The 20,306-nt window shown below is 42.0% G+C and overlaps 1 protein-coding gene across 4 annotated transcripts in view; it reads left to right on the forward strand.

Moving 5' to 3' along the window:
* The window catches only part of NRG1 (neuregulin 1), a 183,112-nt gene that overhangs the window by 128,965 nt on the left and 33,841 nt on the right, over nucleotides 1–20,306 (forward strand). For all 4 annotated transcript variants that reach the window (XM_040541542.1, XM_040541538.1, XM_040541540.1 and 1 more), the window contains one exon: nucleotides 19,995–20,124. In XM_040541542.1, the coding sequence (XP_040397476.1) occupies nucleotides 19,995–20,124 (130 nt within the window). The remainder of the gene's footprint in view (nucleotides 1–19,994; nucleotides 20,125–20,306) is intronic.

Consider the following 20,306-nt stretch of genomic DNA (forward strand, 5'->3'; position numbering starts at 1 on the left):
GCACTGGGCTCCTGCCCAGCTGGTGTTAACCAGCTTGCTATCTTTCAGATGTTTCACACATGACAACTGGGGCAAACCGAGGGCCCTGAAATAAGATGGTTTGTTCTCTTAGAAGACCTTTATAGGAGGTCTGAAAATTTATTTTCCTGGTTGGAGGTGAAAGGGCAGAAGAGCGTGTGTTTATTCAACTTCAACTCCCAGCACTTTAATGAAGAATCCAGTCGGTTTCAGCACTCCTTGTAGCCGGCAGAAGCATACCTGGAATTTGATTTAGGAGCGGTGCACACCAGAGTGCTGTTAGTCCATCAGTACCGCAGGGCCCTGTCTGCCTGAGACATCTGTTGCTGCTCTGCCTATTGACCCAACTGCCAAAAAGCAACACCAGGCGCAGGCATATAGGGGTTTCTCTGGGAGCACTCTGTGCACTGGTCCTGGCAGCATCCTTGCACAAAGGTCTGCCATCGTGCATGTAGGAGCTGGTTGCCCTGTCACTTTTGCTCCTGAAGAGGGGTATTAGCAACGTATGCAAAGGTGCCCATGGCTAGGAAATGTATCTCCCACATGAGTCTTCTTCCGACGTCTTTGTCAGTTAGGTTGAGAGGTCTGAGAGGTTGAGAGGAGGAGGAGGAGAAGCAGGAGAAGGAGGAGAAGAAGGAGGAGGAGGAAGAGGAGGACAAGGAGGAAGAGGGAGAGGGAGAGGGAGAAGGAGAGGGAGAGGAGGAGGGAGAGAAGGACGAGGAGAACATGGCCTCCTCCACATTTGTTCAGCACTTTTAGCATGCCTCCACAGAGGCATATGAAAATGGGAAGGCAGGTGGAGAAAAGATGCAGATTAATCTGCTTCTGCTGCTTCCCAAGAGGCATGAGATTGTCTCTTCCCAGCCACTTTCTCATCTGGCTCTAGCAATATCACATCTGTTGCCTATAGCAGGAAAATTTCCTCCTTCCCATCAGACTCCAGCACCTTCAAAGGCAGCATGTGACCCAGTGTTTTCTGCAGTAGAGGAGATCAAGGGCAGATTTGATCTAATCTGAATTAGGTGCGTGTAGTCATAAGGAGGGCTTTCCGTGGGCCTTTTAACAAGGTGGAAGAAAAAATCCTGACAGCAATCACAGCATAAAGCCTCTGCATCCTCATGGGAACCTTAGAAAAAGCTCCTCTTTTTTTTTTAACATTTCAGAGAGTGAAATGTGCTGTAGCTGTAAAGTGTCCCTTGTCTCTTTACGTTCATGCACCTGTAGCATCAACTCAGTGAGCTGAAGCTGCATGGAAATCAGAAGAAAAGAAGAAATTAAAAAGAAGAGTTGTTAAACTACCTCTTAGTACAACTTTTAAAGCAGCCTCATTTACACAAAGATGAGGGCAGTTTTAGTTAGTCCAGTTGGGTACCCAAATGCTCAGTTGTCCAAATTCATTGATCTGCTCAGATACACAAAATCTGTCAGCCCTAGTGCTTGGTGCAAAGGGCCTCCAAACCTTTGGAAACTTGCCATCAGATTTCCCCGTCTCATAAATCACAGATCTTCCACTGAAAACTGCTGCTTCCCCCTGCTACACTGAGAGATGTTGCTTGAATGAAAGTCTGAAAAAAATGTAGCAGATTAATTAAACAAAAGTTATAAGCACCTGCCAGTCCTTTTGGTTTCAGTGAAAGCTACTCATACTCAGCACCTGTGAAAAATGTATTATATGAGATCATGGTTTAATGATAAATATTTAGGTACAGACAGAATTAAGGGCAATGCTGAGTTCTGAAAGATTCACATTAGCTTTGAAATCATGCCAAACTTTTTTTTTTTCCTTATGTTAGTGTACTGATTCTAAGGAATGGTGGGATTGATCCAGGCTCATGAGCAGGGAATTGGGAATTGCATGTGATGTGTGATTTCACATGGTTAAATATCCACCTGGAAGTGCGATCTTTCATTTTAATAAAAGTTTTGCAGACTTTATATTTAGTAGGCAGTAGACCAAGCACTTTAGCTTAAGTGCTCCAAGGGACAAAAATAACAGTCATATACAAAGGATCTGAAGATCTGTAAGTGTTGGGATCCATACACACATTTGTCTTCCCTGTATATGTCTTTTCCTTTTTGGAGTTTGCTGACTCTTCAGAAAAAGAAGTGTTTTAGAGCACTGCAGTCTGGTTTACATATTGGTTGTAAGATTAATGGCTGGACATGCTCCTTAGGAAGTAAAAAAAACAGAATTACGGACATGCTGTAAATGGTCAGAGATGTATCTTCTACTTACTTTTTCTTTGTTACATGAATAAGTTTCTTTCATACTTAATTCCATGAGCAAATAATGTCTTCGAGTATTTAACTTACCATAGACTCTCTGCCTCCTGCAACAGAACATTCACGGAAAGCATGCCACCAACTCCAAAATTTCACTTGATTCTTTTCCCTTTAGTGTTTTAATGCCTATCTTCTCTGAGACAATCATGATCTGAATCCATGTTTGTTTGCTCTAAGTATTACTTTTACTTATGTTGGAAAAAAAATGCGAAAGAAAGGATATGATCTCCTACATATATATAGAGAGAGAAACGAAATTCAACAGGATGCTGCTGTAACTCTGCTGACTGCAACTTGTCACTGAGAGCAGCAGCACCATGAGACCTGAGCTCCTCCAGAGCTGCTCATCAAGATAAGACTCTAGGCAGGGCTTTTCAAGGCACTTCAGCGATGCTGGCAGTGCCCACCATCTCCTACTGAACATACAGGTACCTTGGGAGTAGTATCCATGGATGCTGCATCAAGGTGGTGCTTTAAGCAGCCTGTCTGGGCTATGTTTTTGTGCAAAGTTTAAGCCCAAAGGTTAATTACCTTTATTATTTAACAAACTAAAAAAATGGCTTTCTTATTTCACCTTCCTTACTTCATTGGCTGGAGTAAGTCAAGATACTTGTCTCACTTTTCTTGCCCTGTACTGCTTGGTAGTTTCCTCTCATAACATGCCCGTCACTTGCTCCTAATTGACTCTACTAGAAATCCAGAAAAGCCTAGGCAAGGGCTAAGGAAAAGAAACCCAGAAATAAGCTGAATCTCCAAGTTCAAGGGCAAAGCAATGAGTTCTATATAATACATAAGGCTGCTAAGTCCCAGCAAAATGGGTAACTTGCTTCAAAAACACTTTAAAAGACTTTCTGTCAGACTAGGTAGCTGAGCTGAGGCTTCCCTTTGTGACCCTTTATTTAATACCAAGGGCATGTTCTGCATCAAGATACAACCAGACCTGTCTCCAGAGAGCAGTCAGTCTAGGAGAGGAGCCAGGCACACCAGAAAATGCAGGGGATGCAATTACTGATGGCTCTGGTTACTGTGTCAAGCCTACTCCCATGCTAAAAAAAAATAAAAAAATAAAAAGATACCCTTAGCCTCAGTTACTTGGCTGGATTACAGAATTGTCCTGCCCTCCAGGCAAACACGTACCCAGAGATAAGGCAGGAGAACAGCCCTGTTCTGGTTGGTCAAAGGAAAGTTTTATGCATTTGCATCTCCTCCAGCTGTGCTGCCGCACACATCACTGGCCCATGGGAGAGCAGGGTTGCATTCGTCTAGGTGTGGTGCAGCTGGAGCTCCAAACCATCCCTGCTGTACTTACGTCTCACAGGGACAGTGATGTAAAGGCACGCGGCTGGAGCTGGGGGAAGAAACCAAAATGGCATCAAAAGTGGTGAAGCAGGAGTGGCATGGGGAGAACAAGAGGGAAGAGAGACGTCAGGAAAGGAAGACTCAGACAGACAGCCTGGTGGTTTGGCACAGTCTGAAATAAGCTGTTGTGGGGAGGGTGGAAGACCTCTGAGAACAGAAAGGGATAAACACTGTGCTCTACAGGTCCAGTGCTACAACAGTGAGAGACAGGTTCAGACTTCAGCTCTGCAGGAGTCAGGAGAAGTATCATCTTAGGCAGCTGTAATTCTTCCTCAGCCTCTGGAAACAGTCTAGTTGGCACATTGCAGGCTATAATAAAGCCAAAGAAGAAATCCCTGAAACTTGTTTTTTCCCATTTTATCTCAAAGCAATAACCTCTTCCATTTATTTCTCCAATGTGACATACTCCACCAGATCACACAGAATATGTGTGAAAGATGGGAGGTAATGAATGGCATCCTGTTCTCACCCATTTATAAAATGTGTCTGCTGTTGACTTGGGGCCAAACACTGATCTCAGTTACAAGAAGACAGACCCAGCGTAATTGCACTAAGAGCTCATGTTGCGGCATTTAAACTCAGATTTTAGAAAGACATTCCTGTTTTGGGGGTGTACTTCCACTTCTAGAGTCCCTAGCTCAAGGCAGCTCTCATGCATTAGCCCAGCCTGTATGAAAAGATGGACAACTCAAGAGGCCTTGAGAGGTCTTGAGTTGGTCCAACCAAAACCAGAAGTCTATTTAGTATCATTCTTATATCTCTTATTTTCAGAAGAACCACTTCCAGGCTATCCCAGCTACTGAGCATGAAATGGCTAAAAAAAAAAGAATTTTTGGTACAAATTCTTGAAAAATAACTGTCATTACTTTTCAGATCTGGGTAATTTTCCTCTCTTGTAATGGGACTTCATGTCACAGACAGCATATACTGCAGCACTCTGATAGACATGCATGGGACACACACCAGACAAGAGCTGTATTTTTTGAAAATATACTTGAAATTTTTCATATATATTGAATATATTTTTTGAAAACATACTTATCAAATATTTTGATAATTATTCAGTTCAAAGCTTTTTTTATTATTTTTTACTATTTTTCATGTAGTGTATTTCATCATAATTTAGAGCAAAATAATTGTTTTCTTTATGACTGTTAGAATTCCTATTCTTTTCCAAGGAAGTAGAAAAATATACTCCAAATGTTGATCCTCCTCTTCTTCCAGTTTGATTACTTTCAATTCCTTCTAAAATAGTACGCATTCTTCTTAACTGCTGTCTACTGACTTCTTGAAGTTTTTTTCTGTAGTTTTGATTAGTTATTGTTGGGAAATAAAACCTAAGTAATGAAAAAAGTTCTTCATGCTTTTGGAAGCATAAAATTGTTTAATGTGGTCATCAGGCTCTTTGAACTTGTTTCTAGCTTTGCAAAATGCATGAAAGATTTTTCCATTTTATTCTTTCTAACGTTATCTATTAATGGATATCTTTTTGATATCCAAATTTATTCTGATCAGCATGAGTAATGAAGGGAAAGTCTTCTTCCACAGCAAATTTCTGAAAGACTGCACAAAACTAACAGGCCAAAACAAGAAAAAGTCTTACTGCAAGAAGTTAAGTGAATATATTTCACATTATACTTAGTTTGATTTTGTTATCCACAAAGTCATTTTGCCATTAGTCAATTCTTTAATCAGAGCTATCATACACTGATTTAGAATATTTTTCATTTTAAGCTAGTCTGATTAAATAGTTTTTGTTTCCTTCCCTAGTTTAAAATGAAGATTTTTGTCTAGATGCTGAAATTAATTCATTTTCGTTTAGTCAGTGTCTCAAACTGTTTAATTCAAATAGCTGCTCTTAGCTTTACAAGCATTAATAGAAAACTGTGCTCAAAGGACCACTCTTCATTGCTGCTTGTAAATAAAAGCAGATAAATCATGCAAAAATGTCAGAGAGGAGAAGGACCCACTCTCTCTCTCTGTCTCTCAGTGGGATCAGTTTCTCATTTCAATCAAGTCATAAGTGACTGTGGCAGATAAATCCTCCTGGCCTGTTTGCCCTTTTCTCTCAAAGCAGACTCCTTGCACAGTAAAATGCAATTTCATCCCACTCGGTGAGTTTCATAAAGGCCATGGAAATTAATGGCACTCAGGGGTCAATCGCTGCAGTGCTGGGAGTGTAAAAGATTGTACAGACACTGTAACTGAGCTCACCATTGGCATACCACCAACACAAGACTTTCATGTCATCAGTTTTAAGTCAAACTCCTTGCACATTTCATTGGTGAATTTCTCTTTGAGTCATTGCTGCCATGGCATTGCCACTGCAGGTAACTGAAAGCAAGGTTTTTGTGGAATGAAGCAAGATGCTTTGGGTAAATGGAGGAAGATAATTAGTGTCCTCTGCAAACCAAATACGACTGCCACAGCTGTATTTGTCATTCAGGTTTTGTGTCTTGCTGACCAAGGTTAAATAAGCTGACACAGGTTTCTGATTCAACAGGAAAGTTGAAAAAGATACAAAGTCAGCTTTGTTTGGATGTAACAGAATACCTTGAAGAAAGCAAAAATCATTCTGTTTTGCCCTGAGATACTCAAATGCTGTCTTGTCTGCATTGACCTTGAAATGCTTTCCAGTGAGGAAATGCATCCTGTGAAAGGGAACAAAAATAGGGTAGGTGTAGGCTAGAATTGCCATTGCTACTTTACATCCACCAGGGTCTCTCTGATATAAAACTTACCAAGTCTGCGGTGGTGCAAATTGTCCAGAGGGGCTGCAGGGGAGGGTGGAGGGCAAGAAAGGCATCGGCAGTGATGCCCCCAAAAGCCCCCACGGCTGCAGGATGAGGCCTCGTGCCCACAGCACTGGCTGTGGAGGCACAGGGATGCAAGCACTTCAGGGGCACAGCCATGAGGCCACCACATGTAAGGCTGGTGCCCCTTTCCCCCACACAACCCTCAGCCCCCGAGAAAATCAGATGATGACATGTGGCCTGCAAAAAGGCTCAACCTGGTCTCAGTATTCCTAGGACTCAAAAAATTGGTCGTTTGTGAAATCCTCACCATCTCCCAGGTGGGTAATTTTCTCCTTGCAGTTCACTCTGGGTACAGCAGCCGAGGATCCTTTGAAAATGGTACTTAAAGGCAGCTTTGCAGCAGATCGCACTGTTTCTCAGACTCTAGTAAAATGCTGTTGCAGTGCTACCAGCACGCAATGTTAGCATAATCCCTGCAGTATTCAGTTTCTTTCTTCAAGCTACATTTCAGATTTCACATGAAAGGAAAAAGGGAAAGCCTAACTTCTTGGGTTGCAATACTAGATAGACTCAAATCCTGGAAAGTAACGAACCTATAAAAACACTGAGAGAATATATATGAGAAGAATGTTTTATATTCTGCTGTTCTCTTTTTAAACTTATCTCAGGATTTTGAAGGCTTGACTCAGGGTTCTTGAATGTCTCAGACCACAAATCTTCTTGCTTTGGCTCATGCTGCAGGACAGTATTTTTTAATAAATAAATGCTAAGCCTGCATCTTCTGTAACTTCATGAGAGCTCCCACTGCTACTGTCAAATGTTTGCTTAAAATGTTCGTTCTGAGCACTTGATAGCTTTCCCTTTCACTGATCTGTGCCAAATTGCTGTCTTGTCCTGGAGCCCTTTAGGAATTTGTCTTTTTTCCTCACATTAGAACAAACATGGAAAAAGATTGATATATCTGTCCAATAATCGTGGCACATGAAGCACATTTTGCTAGGTGGAAACCACACCTACCTTCGCTGGGTGTACAATCCTCTTCCAGCCTTTGGGCTGTCCTTTGGACTTTGTTAAATTATTGGCTGAAACAGAGAGCATAATGCTGTCAGCACGGCAGGATGATGGGGGCAGTCCCCGGAGTCTCTTGTGTGGGGTGGTGGATGGCAGTCTCCTCAGACACCTGCAGGAGGCAACAACACATTTGAGACTCAAACGTTTCATTAGCACAGATTTTTGCTTGAAGGTATGCGTCATGGCACCATAGGACAGATGCAGCAGTCAAGCGACTGTAACAGTTCAGTCTGTATACTAAAAGAAGATGGAAAAGCAAACTCTCTAAAAGATTTAGTAATTAAAATGTGGTTTAATTTTGATACAAATGGACTCAAGTCTTTGAAGCAAAGGGATTGCTCAGAAGGTCACTAGTAGGATACCACATGCACTAAACAATGCTTTCTTTCTCCATCCCTCCAGTGGCTTCTCATCTCATTGCATGCCTATCTCCTCTTTCCTCCCATTCTCCCTGTAGATGTCAGTTACCACCAGATGTCAGTCAGCAGTTGGGTGCACTGTCCATAAATCGCTTTTCCAAATGGCCACTTCACGTAGACCTCCCATGCTTGGAGGTGTTCTCTGCAAAACAAGCACCCTCATTTTACTTGGAAAATTCTCTTTTGTGAAGCATCCTACAGAAAATCTTGACTATCATCATGCAGAGTTCCCCAATGTTTTCTGGTATTTCCAATGTTTTCTGGTATCCTCAATGTTTTCTGGTATTGCCATCTCCGTGTAACTCTGTTCTTGCCCTTTACATACTCTGTGAGGTCTCTCCATTTCTGACTGGTGTTCTCCTTGACATTGGTACACAACAGTACCTGGGGTCTCTTTATAGAAACAATACCAGTGAAGAGCCCTTTCTAAGTTGTAGAGTGAGGACCAAGAATGGCACTGACTTAGCAAAAATTATTTACATTTAAAAGAGAGAGCCACCATGTGTAAAAAAGGTGCAGGTTTTTTTGGTTACCAGTTTTCTTCAAGTGGCTGTATGTGTACTGTTGCCCCATCTCCTCTCTTAAACAAACAAAGACCTTGGCTTTCTGCTGAAAGTATGATGTTCATCTGAACTGCAAGTTCTCCTTCACTCTGACATTGCCTCTTGCAGAGAGGGAGACTCCCACTCAGGGAGTTGAACCCTTTCTCATTCTTGCAGATCTATCCCTTTTGCAGGTCTGTGTCTGCACAAATACACGAGTATGACAGTGACTCCATTAGCACAGCAATTGCTTGGAATCCGTTAGCATTTCATTATAAATCTGATTTTTGACAGATTTATAACCAGACTGTAGAAATTAACTTCTGGAGGAAATGTGCCATTTAGTCTCAACATGAACACATTTTATTTTTCTACATGGTTGTATTTTTTCTTACTAGACTTTTTTAGTGGCTAGAAAAATAACATTATGCTTGTTTTAATGTACTTCTTTTAAAGTGAAAAAAAAAACAACATTTTCATAAACATTTCAAAACTGTCTGACATAGTCACATGTTTATTGCATAGTCCTCTGACATTTTTTGAGAACAGGTACCAATTAAATGACAGTCAGCATATCAGCACATTAAAATATAACTTCAGTGAAGAAATAGTAGATGAATAAAATAAGGTTAGCAGGTAAATAAAATAAAGAGACAGATCAACCAGTGCTGTTGACAGATGGAAGGCAGCCCTTCCCGTTGCAATAAATACACTACTGTTCATTTTTACAAGACCAAGTTGATAACAGATATTAATTAAGGACAGCATGTCATTGCCTTAACAATAACCTGTGGTTTTGCTGTGGAGCTGGGCCAGTGAGCCCAAGGTGAAGTGCCTCACACCTCTTGCAGATGAGGAGACTCATGAGAATACACCAACAAACTCACCTGCTGTGATGGGTGGAATTGTGCCACATGGCACAACATTAGCTCAGGTACCAGCCTTAGAGAAGCCTTAAAATGAAATAACTGTTAATAGTTTTTTTGCTTGTTTGTTTGTTTGTTTGTTTTTTGCCTCCAGGTTAATCCACTTCAAAACAGAAAGGCAGTGTTGCTGAAGGCAACTGAGCTGTCCTTAAAGCTATGTATGGATAGGGACCCTGCCCAGGCACTGCCTTTGAGGCCACTGTTCCCCCTGTGAGCCAGTCTGCCTCCACAGCAGTTCAGGAGATCCTGGGCAGAGGTGGCAGTAATTACAGGCAGGTTTTACTGGGGGCACACTAAGCTAGTGCCCGCTAATGTTGCTGGTCCTAACACATTGCACCATCCCTTGGAGCATGGTGGAGTCAGTGCCAGCGGGGCTACAGCCCACAAATCATAAAAACAAGTAAACAAAGAAATAACAACAACAAAATCAACAACAACAACCAAAAAAAAAAACAACACCCACTTCTTTCAGGCTGGTTTGACAGTTTCATAATTCCAGGCTGGAAATCAGGGAAGGAAATGAGAAAAGTCTTCTTTACTGCAGATAGCACTTTCTGTGATGGGAATCTCACGTGTTTTGACAGTTTGCTGTAAAAGGACCCCATTTACAGAACCCAAAGGCTCTCACTGCAAGCAAAGCACCTGGTAATGTTGTTCTCCACCACTCCACTCTGGAGAGAGAAATTCCAAGCGGGGAAATGTGTTTTTGAGAAAAGTCATATCCCTTAACTGTATTGGTGGGTAGCAAAGTGGTAATTTCCCTGTGCACCCACCCACAGAAGATTTTTCTCCTTGGTCTCAGTGAGTAACAGAGCTCAGGAGGCTGACTTGTCTAGTAGAACCTATGTAAGAGACCCACCATCCCTTCCTAACAGCTTCTAATACAATTTTCCAAAGGGAATGGCTCATTTCAAATCTAAGGAATAAGTCTGAACAGCTAGAGAACAAGACAACTTTTGTGCTGGTTGTATATCTCAGAACTTGCATTGTATTATAAAGCACCTTTAAAAATTCTGAGGCCTTGGAAATCTCTGCTGGAATACGAATATCAAAGTGATCTGACAAATAAATTTGAGCTTCAGTGCATTAGGAAGGAAGCTGTCTTCACTAAGCATTCTTGTTCTATATTTATCTCCCATACCTGCCTGTCCCATTGGAGGCCCTTTCCAGTAATGCTTTCTTACTGCAGATATCTAGGAGACACTTGTCAATCTATAAGAAACGTTTTGTGTTTTCTGAGAGAAGTTGTGTTTGCCATATCTTTGACTCAAAAAGAAGGCATATTTCTATAATAATCTGTGCTCTGCTGTTCCTCACCACCTGGGGACCTCAGGCTGGTTAAAGAGACTGAGCTGTTACTGCCTCAGGGCCAGCCTTGGGACTGGGGTCTGGGTTGAGGACATACCCGTAATGGCTTCAAAATCAATTAAAGCATGTTTCATTCTGGAATTAGTAAACTGGTAAGTGTCTTTCACTGCAAAGTACACAGCAGAAGACAGATTAATGCCTGCCTAGGGATGTTGTACTGTATATTCAGAAATAGACAAAGGTTGCAGACACAGATCCCTTTTGCAAACCTGTTTAACCTGCTGTGTTTTAGTGGGCAAGTTTTGCTTTCTAAAAGGCTGAACACTTAAGGCACTGTGCTAAAATCCACTCTTCAGTAAAACTTGTTAAAAACATCAAGAAAAAGCATGGAAGACAATGTGACTTTAAATTAAGCAGGTACTTGAGTACTTTCTTGAATTTGGGTGAGTTTATGTGCTCAGTTTTAAGTGTGTTCTTGCTGAAATGCTCTCCTGAAGAAGGGTTCCTGACAATATAGGATTATCACGTTGACTTTGTATGAAATATCATTTGTGCTTGAAAGGTTGTGTGATTCTTTTCATAAGCCGCTGAATAGACTTTACAGTCCCTGCATCTCTGTGAGCACACAGCACTAAAGAAGTGAAGAGATGGTGCACTTATCTGCAGATGTGTAATTGCTATACTTGGAATTAATAAGAAAAATCCTTCAGTGAAAACAGGAACAAGAACAGACTTTGACTCACCTTGTTGTAATGGGATGGAAGTATATCAATGCTCAATGTGATAAAGAAATAGATATGTCTGTATCACTCTGTACCCATCAAGGCAAACTTGATGGTGACAGTCGGAACCTGTAATACAATCCTCTGCCACAAAAACTATCAGGAGCAGGAAGACAGCCCTGCTACTTGAGCTGGGACTAACTGAGGAGGGTTAGATTTTCTTCTTTTTTCATTTTAGTGATTGAATGTGTCTTACAGAATTGGTGAACCCCATGACAGACCCTCACAGAACGTGTCAGACATGGACTGAAGAAGGAAAAAAGTCCATAGTTTCCATCCCAAGGCAGGAACAGTACTGTATGTACAGCTGTACTAGCTGCCTCAAGGAGTTTACTGCCATGCCAAATCTGCACTTAGGTTTGGGCAGCTGGCAGAATGTAGGATAATATAAGAACTTCTCTCTGGACAGTTCTTTGAAGGACAGTGTTCTGTCTTAATAATCTTCATAGTCTTTGTCCTTTTGTTTCTGTCAGGGTTTTGTTTTTGTTTTTTTTTTTTAAATTTTCTTGAGTTAAAAACATTGAGTACAGTTGTTTGATCAAAGTAGAAATAATGATGTTCATGTTACGGTCACACTGCCTTGCAGAATCAGGGCATTTGAGACTTGAGAGAAGAGACCAAATTCTCTGGTTTACCAGTTCAAGTCCAGTTAATTTTGCTACCAGCCTCTGCATTAAGTCAGTATCTCTGTATCTTTCATGTCTATTCCTCACCCTGTATGAAATAATCTGCTTATTTTGGAAGGAGAGGTGTCAAGCATTTTCCCCACCAGCTCAGGTTGCCCCCTTACCTGGCCCCTCACAGATGGACGCTGCCTCCTCATAAAACAGGAGAAATGCTGCTCCAAACTCATGACATTTTAATGGGATCATTTGATTTTCTAGGGCTTACTGCTGTCATGGATGATGCAAGGAAATAAGCATTTTCCATGGAATATAAAATAATACATGAGTGTATTTGCATTTGTTTTCCTTGTACCCCATGCACACAGGGTGTCAGTCTGAGGCACAGCCACTGCATGCCTGAGGAAGTTCAGAAGCTGTCCTGAATTTCCACCCCGATGAGTTACTTACCTAATCTTGCTGCACAGACAGCATGGAGAAGAGCAGGATGCAGCCTCTGAGGCAACACAAGCCAGGACTATTTTGCTGGAGTTTGTTGGCCGCTCAGGCTTTTCGTCATGGTGGGATGTTCTCTGGTGCAGCAAAGGCCTCCTCCATATTGGATACAGTTCCCTACCATGACATTTGCATTCAGCTCCTTATCTGCAGTCTGCTTTAATCAGGGTCTTCAAGTCTTCAGACCCTCCCACCAATTCCTGGCATTTTCAAGGTTGTTTGGGAGTCCCCCGATAGTAAAGGCCCTTCCCTATCTGGCTGTCAGTTCAGCATTCCTGTTTTTAGGCCTGTTTTTCCCGGTTCCTTCTATGCACATTTCATCTGTGTCCTCTTTCCTTCAATTTCAGCTGCCCCTCCCGGCTACACACACATTTTTCCTCTCGGGACCCTTTAGCCTGTCACTGCCTCCTGTCTTGCCACTCATGTCCCCCCTCGCTAGGTGGGGAATGTTTTCTGAAGGCCCTTCCAGACCTCTTGCAGATGCTTATCACATCGCCCAAAGGTGAAAGATGACATTCTTCATGGCAGGGGGAAAGTGTGCTTTGTCTGGAAATCCAGTTTCAAGCAGGTCTCTCTGTGTACCCTCATTCTCTTCCACAACCCACTTTCCCTCCCTTTTACAAAAAAAAAATAAAATGTACTGTGCGCAAGCAGTTGCTGGGAGTGATGAACTCATGTCCCACCTGATGCTTTTCTTCAGAGCAGTAATTGCATTCCCTCACAGACAGCTTGTGAGCTGCGTGTGTCCCTGTCCATCTTCTGTCCCATCTCAAGATTAAATGAAGCAAACACGTTTTTTTTCATGGCCAGGCTGTCTTTAACATGTGTCACCTCTCGACCCTCTGTGGTGAGCCAGATGCTGTGCAGGTCTTGCCGTCGCACGCCTGCCAACTGGGTCAGTCTGTTGGCCTATCAGGGAGGAAGCGATCTGGTGCAGTGAACTAAGTGTCTAAGTGTCTGCCTTTTGTTTTTCTGTTTTTTCTTTTTTTTTTTTTTTCTTTTTTCTTTGCTTTGCTAAGCCTGGATTCATGAGGGGAAGCCACTGCTGAGCCTGTGTCAGGACTCATAGAAGGAAGAGGGAGACGCTGCTGTGGTTCAGCGAGAGTTTATGTGCTCTCAGTCTTTCCTGAAGTTTCTATCTTGCAGACCCAGTGATTTCCTGTTTCCTTCTTGCTGGCCCTGATCTTCATAGAGATAGGACCAGAGTAAGAAAGCATTGTCTGAAGGCCAGAGAGTAATTCCCCTAACTTGTAAGCACTCAATTCCAGCTCCTAGCAAAACAGCAGGCTCCTTAAATGATCTCATGTAAAGGTCCTAGGAATCTGTTTTAGTGTCTGATATTTGTGAAGCCAATTTACTGTATTACATCACCAAAGCAATGTGAAAAATTCTGAGCAGTCTTATGAAGTGGACCAGAAAATCCTCCTATAGAGATCTGGGAGTTTTTGCCTGAGTTTCTTTTGTTGGTGGTAGTGGTGGTTTTTTAAGCCTTTGTTATGTTCAGAGCTACATGGATGCAGGTCCAGCTCTGGAAACAGAGAAAGGACATGAAACACATCCTTCTACATGTCTGGTAAAGTGGAAATTCTCCTCTGTTCAGATAGAAGCTGTTGTTACATTGGTCTCAGTTTTTGGCTTCTGTTCTCTTTGAAGGCACCCATCTAGTTTCTGCTACCCACAGTTATGCTGGAACCAGCAGGTTTCCTCATTCAATGCTCTACAGAAATGCAGAGCTTTTCTGCAGATGCAAGGACCTCTCCACACTTTGCAAGTCAGGCTCATCGGGGATGTTGGAGTAAGTAAAGAGTCCCCCCTACTCAGTGGGAAGAAAATGTAGATGGTTTAACTGAGACATAGAGGGATTAAGTGTGACAGCCAAGGTTACGCAGGAAATCAATCTACCCTGCAGATCAGGGCTGGAGATCTTTAAACTGCCCATCAGCAAGTCAAGAGGGAATTGTATTGAGCTTTTAATGGAAAGAATGAGGTTCAGGTGAGGGAATGTGGATTACAAAAGCTATGTTTCTTTTGGGAGCACACACTTTGTCACCCTAAAGCTAGCTTGCATGCTCTCCTGCGTAAGTGCTCTCTTACCCTTCTTCTCTCTGTCCCTTCCGCATCCCATGCAGGTCCCTTCCTCTTCCACTGGTAAGAGCTAGAGCAGGCTTTGCTCAACCCTTAGTTTCAGAAAGCAGGGATAAGGAGAAGTATTTGTTTTGTTCCTCCCCAGTAATCTGCTCTTTTTGTTCACAAAAGGAGACTGGAAAGATCTCTGTCTACAGTCCAATGAAGTGGCACATTTAAATTTCATAAGTGCCCTTCCAGTGACAATGGCAAACTGTCCTTTTTCCTGCAGCTGCCAGTGAACTTTGTCTCCCTTTGGTCATAAGCATCTCAGCTGTCACCTTACAGGACTTTGAGTGTGTCCTCTGATTTTACACCAGCTTTGCAGAAACTCAGTTCAAGGAGGCACAGATACTATTCCATTTAGGTTGCAAAGCTATTCCTCCTCAGTCTGTACTCAGAGATACCTTAGGACTCCTTCCAGAGCCTAAGCCTGGGAGTCCCACTGCCGTAACCACTGTACTTCAGAGGGGGTCTTTGGAAAGCAAGAGAGAGAGAGAGAAAATGCATTTCTCTGTTCCGGGACAAAAACAGGTCAGAGATCCCCCAGGTAAGCTCAGAATTATGTGAAGTGGTGTCTGCCTGATGTGAAATAATCCTGAGGTAGTCGTACAGCAGTAATTCATGTTTCAGAGAGTAGTTTTTGAAAAATGCTGTATCTACTTCTCTTTTTCTTAAAGGCTTTGGGCAGTTCCCTTAGAGGGGAACGTATCTCATTGTTCTTCACTGCCAAGTGAATATTTGCAGTAGTGGGACTTTATTCAGACTGTCTGCAGTTGCTTTTTAAGTATGGCGTTTCTGCATGCAGAAAAAATAAATAAATAAATAAATAAATAAATAAATAAAAATAAAAGGTACAGTGTGTAGTATTTTCAGATGTTATCTTATGCATGACATTTTCAAATTTCATTATAGCATGTAATTTAGCCTTTCAGTAAGCAAGGGGTTCAGTGTAGGACTGTAGAACATACCAGCTTGGCTAGCTTGTGCTTGTGTAGCTGAAGGAAACATTACAGAAGAGAAAAGAGGTATGAATTTTGGCTAGGTGGATAAAGAACAACGCACAGATATGTGGTCTACAGCTGTGCTTTACCTCACCCCTGCTGGTCATTCCCACTATACATCCTCCAAGCCCCTCTCTGCTAGAGAACTATGGAAATGCAGTGTTTTAGGGGTAGTTATGGGCTGTATGGAATGGGCTCTGATGAACACCTGCTCTCGAACACCACATTTCTTCCGTTATGTGGCTTTAAGTGAAACCCAAAACCACAGTTAGTGTTTCTTGTATTTAATTTGCGAAATAGACTTACAGTGCATACACTGAATACTGGCTTTATGCCATGAAAACTGTGCATCCTTTGCAAAGAAAAACTAATACTAGAATTAACTCCCCGGAGACTTTTTTCTTCCCTTCACCCCATGCGGTTACAAAGCTCAGTCAGACTGGGAGTACAGTGCCAGTGAATCAGTAATGCAGAGAAAATTATTGTGCGAGATTTATACAATGGTTTTGAACATGTGATGCCAAAAATGAAGGGTAGAGGCACCCCTCACAAATACGTATAAAGCCCTTATATCATGGGATTTCTCTGAGAACTGCAGATTATTCCCATCTCTACTAATCAGTTCAGAGCAATTGCTGCTATCCAAAGCTCACTTATATCATCTGGGAAATAACTGTTACTTTGAAACTCCACTGTGATCTGCTTTTGATTGAACTGCTGCTTAAAGAAAAAGCAGTAAGCAAGATGATGAAAACAATTATAGATAGCTAGATAGCTATGAGCCCACTTGCTACTATATCTACCTTCATAATTCAATTTAAAGCATTCCATTAGCCAGCAGGGTAGCAATATGGTTTTTTGGCAGAAACACCGCAAACAATATTGCTTTTTGGTTTTTTTTTTTCACTCACAAATTAATGCATTAGCTTTCTGAGCTCAAGGACATCCTCAGAGTGCTTGTCTCTCCTGCAGAATGAAGTCTTTTAATGAGGTAAAAGGACACAGTTGTGGATAGGCTGTAAGTAGGGATAAGCTTAAAATTGAGTTTACCTGTTACAACTCACAAATGCTTCATGTGTCTTACTGTACAGATGGGATTCACTCACTCAGGTTTTGTCATATCTGAGGTCATGTTATGCCTTATCCTGTCATGTCAGGCACCTCCTCTGAGCTAATAATCAAGGTTCCTTTCAAGTCAGTAAAGAGGGAAAGGCAGAAGGTAAAGCTCCTGTCCTAAGATTCGTGTCAAGGATGGTGGCCAACCCACAGACATCAGGCGTAGACGACCCTTCACTGCTGAGCTGATGGCAATCTGTTGGCCAGCCTTTTGTCAACATTGGGTGCAAAGTCCTGTTTCAACCCAGGCTAGTTGAAAAAGTGTCAGACTACTTTTAAAACATGACCCCTTTTCCTGCCTCTAGACAAGGCATAAATTTATCCTGATCTGAGAGGTTATACATCATGCTTTGAGGAGCCATGAGAAAGGAATTTGTTATTTCGAGGAATTAGTACTCTATGTTTGTGTTTCATTAGCACTTAGAGGCCCCAGCCAAGATCAGGATCTGATGAGACATGACACGATGGATGGGTGCAACAGTGAGAAGCAGGGAGAGCTTCAGTTTCAGAAGAGTTCACAAGAGTGCTTTTCGGAGCACTTTCGGCCTAATGGAGGAGAGCACCCCATGCCAACAAGGCATCATAAAAGAAAGAGAAAGAAGTTGGCATGCTGGTGATGGTTAGCAAAGTAGGGAAGGGGTTTGAGAGACATTAGCTGTACAGGCAGAAAGGATTTTGATGGAACAATAGGGGGGAACTTAAATATACCAGAAATTATCTCATATCTCATTGAAACAAGATGACTAAAAAAAACATTCAAAAAAATGATGAAAACCAAGGTGGCCCATTCTCCCCAGTACTGAGTTCTAAAAATTCAGTTTTACTTGGAAAATGGTAAGAAACACATGAAAACTGAATGTGAGAGGGACTACTTCATCCTTATTCTCAGAAAAAAAAAAAAGATCTCAAAATGTGTAAGTGGTATTTGTTAACAGCTGATCTGCTAAAAGCATGTTTTCTTTGGATTCAGTGTATGCAGCAAATGGTAGAAAGTCATGCATTACCTAATATAAACATGCCCCTTGAGTGCTTTTCATGTTAGAAAAGGCTTTGACTATCAGGCAACTTTTGTGTAAGTATTTGCAGCTTCTAGTCAACTCCAGTAGAATCTGTCAGTAGATGAAACAGTTGTTCCACCTCAGGGCAGAAGCTATCTTGAAAAAGAAAAAGAAAAAGAAAAAGAAAAAGAAAAAGAAAAAGAAAAAGAAAAAGAAAAAGAAAAAGAAAAAGAAAAAGAAAAAGAAAAAAGGAAAGGAAAGGAAAGGAAAGGAAAGGAAAGGAAAGGAAAGGAAAGGAAAGGAAAGGAAAGGAAAGGAAGGAAAGGAAAGGAAAGGAAAGGAAAGGAAAGGAAAGGAAAGGAAAGGAAGGAAAACGAAAAGAAAAGAAAAGAAAAGAAAAGAAAAGAAAAAAGAAAAGAAAAGAAAAAGAAAGAAAAATACTGGGATTTGTTTAGCTCTGTAAGAAAATTTCTTACTTCTGTAGGTCTGGACGTAGCTAAAAAAGGACCATATAGAAAATGGTCCTTGGACCACATAGAAAATTAGGGAATATTCTCAAGGGCATAAGCTTGCCTTGCAGTTAATGTGGACAGACAGACACAGTCAGGAGGTGTTTATCCCACCCACTGGGAGCATAAGGTGGGCAGCTTTCTGTGGGCTGTAGAGAGAGTCTTACAACTAAATGATTTAGTTTTAGACAAGGTCAAGCAAAGTGAATCTAACCTGAATGACTTGCCAGAGGTCACGCAGCATGTCATTATCGTGGTTCCTGAGATGGAGACTGACTAGTTTCCAGGCTTGAATCATGCCAATCCTGTTTTGGCAGTACTCAGGGAAAAATATTTACAGAAAAATGTATCCAAACTATGGGGTTGCTGCACCAGCGGCTGTAATTTGGGTCTGCAGCTGCAGCCTAGCAGGTGCATGCCTGACTTAGGCTTAACGTGGCTCACAGAGGCAGTTTTGCAGCCACAGAGCAGGTGAGGAGCTGAGCATGTAATACCATCTCCCTATGATCCCTGCTGCCATTAGCTGGTTCAGAGCAACCTCAGGTAGATCACCTCACAACAGGGGTCACCAGCAATGGCTGCAGTGTGGACAGAGTGAAATTTTGAGTGCTCCCTCTCAGACAGTACTGCTCCCTTTGGCCTAAGACACGTTCCTTTCCTTGACAGACACTACACCAGCAAATCCTAGGGCTGCTTTTTTTCTCATCTTACCCTGTCAGCCTCCTTAAATACTGCTTTACCAAACCCTGCTCCTGCCAACCCTAGGTGTTCCCTAAATATAGCAAGTAGCAAGGTCAGAAACACTGTAGGTACTTCCATTTAATGGCAAGTTAGACACCTAGTAATATCTAACAGAATGTTGTAACTTCACACAGATAAGCCCATCTGCAGGAGTAGCTAGGCTGGCCTCCAGTTCAAGGTCTCCTGTGGATGCAGTGGTGGCAATCATATATGCACAGGAAGGGACAATGCTGCCAGCCTCTTGCCCTTTCCCTGCCTTGTACGGCATCAAGGCAGAGCAGCAACAGCTCTGTGTCAGACCATCTGTAAGCGGAGGAAGAGACATGAGGCATTCAGCCAGTCATCCTCTTCTCTGGTAAAATGCAGGGGCTGGACTGAGTGGTTCAGTCTCAAGGGTTTAGTTCAATTCTATATTGGGCCACAGGTTAAGCTCCAATGGGAAACACCTACTTCAAGGTAATATCAGGAAGGAACCTCATCCAGGGCCTCACTTTATTACTGTAAGCAACAATGAGCTATATCAACAATGCACTCAAGAGTTCAACAGCCTGTAATGAATCTCACACCCCCAAATCACTTGAATGATTTACACAATATAAGTAACTGCCTATAAGTCACACAGCCTGATTCAATGACATATACCTGAGGCTTGCAGAAATTTAAGGTTGCATGATGGACTGGAGCTAGAGAAATACTGCCTTCCTCCTAGGTTAGGCATGGCCTTTGAACTCCACTTTGTATATCAGTCAACAAATAGTGGTATCAAACAAATCATAATTGTGGTAGCAGCAGATAGAGAACTCGCTATACATGCCAGATACTTCCTGGCCTTACGTCTTCCCTCACATACAAGTACACTTACCAGACAGGAAAAAAGCTTAAGCCATTCTGATCTGTATTTTCATTTTGTCTTTTTCCAGCTACTTCTACATCTACAACTGGGACAAGTCATCTCACGAAATGTGACGTAAAGCAGAAAGCCTTCTGTGTAAACGGGGGAGAGTGTTACATGGTTAAAGACCTCCCAAACCCCCCAAGATACCTGTGCAGGTAAGAAATCCTCTTTGCTTATTTTGGTGGAGGGACCTGGTTCCATAAATACTTTTTCTTTAAAGAAACACCTGAACAATTTCTTCTGCTATACTTGTGGTGTTAGATATTTCTTCTTCCTTAAGTATATGGATATGAGGCATATCAGAGGCTAACCAAGAAATCTTTCCATGAGGTTAACG

Source organism: Cygnus olor, chromosome Z (assembly GCF_009769625.2).
Source record: "Cygnus olor isolate bCygOlo1 chromosome Z, bCygOlo1.pri.v2, whole genome shotgun sequence".
In the NCBI taxonomy this organism is placed as follows: Eukaryota; Metazoa; Chordata; class Aves; order Anseriformes; family Anatidae; genus Cygnus; species Cygnus olor.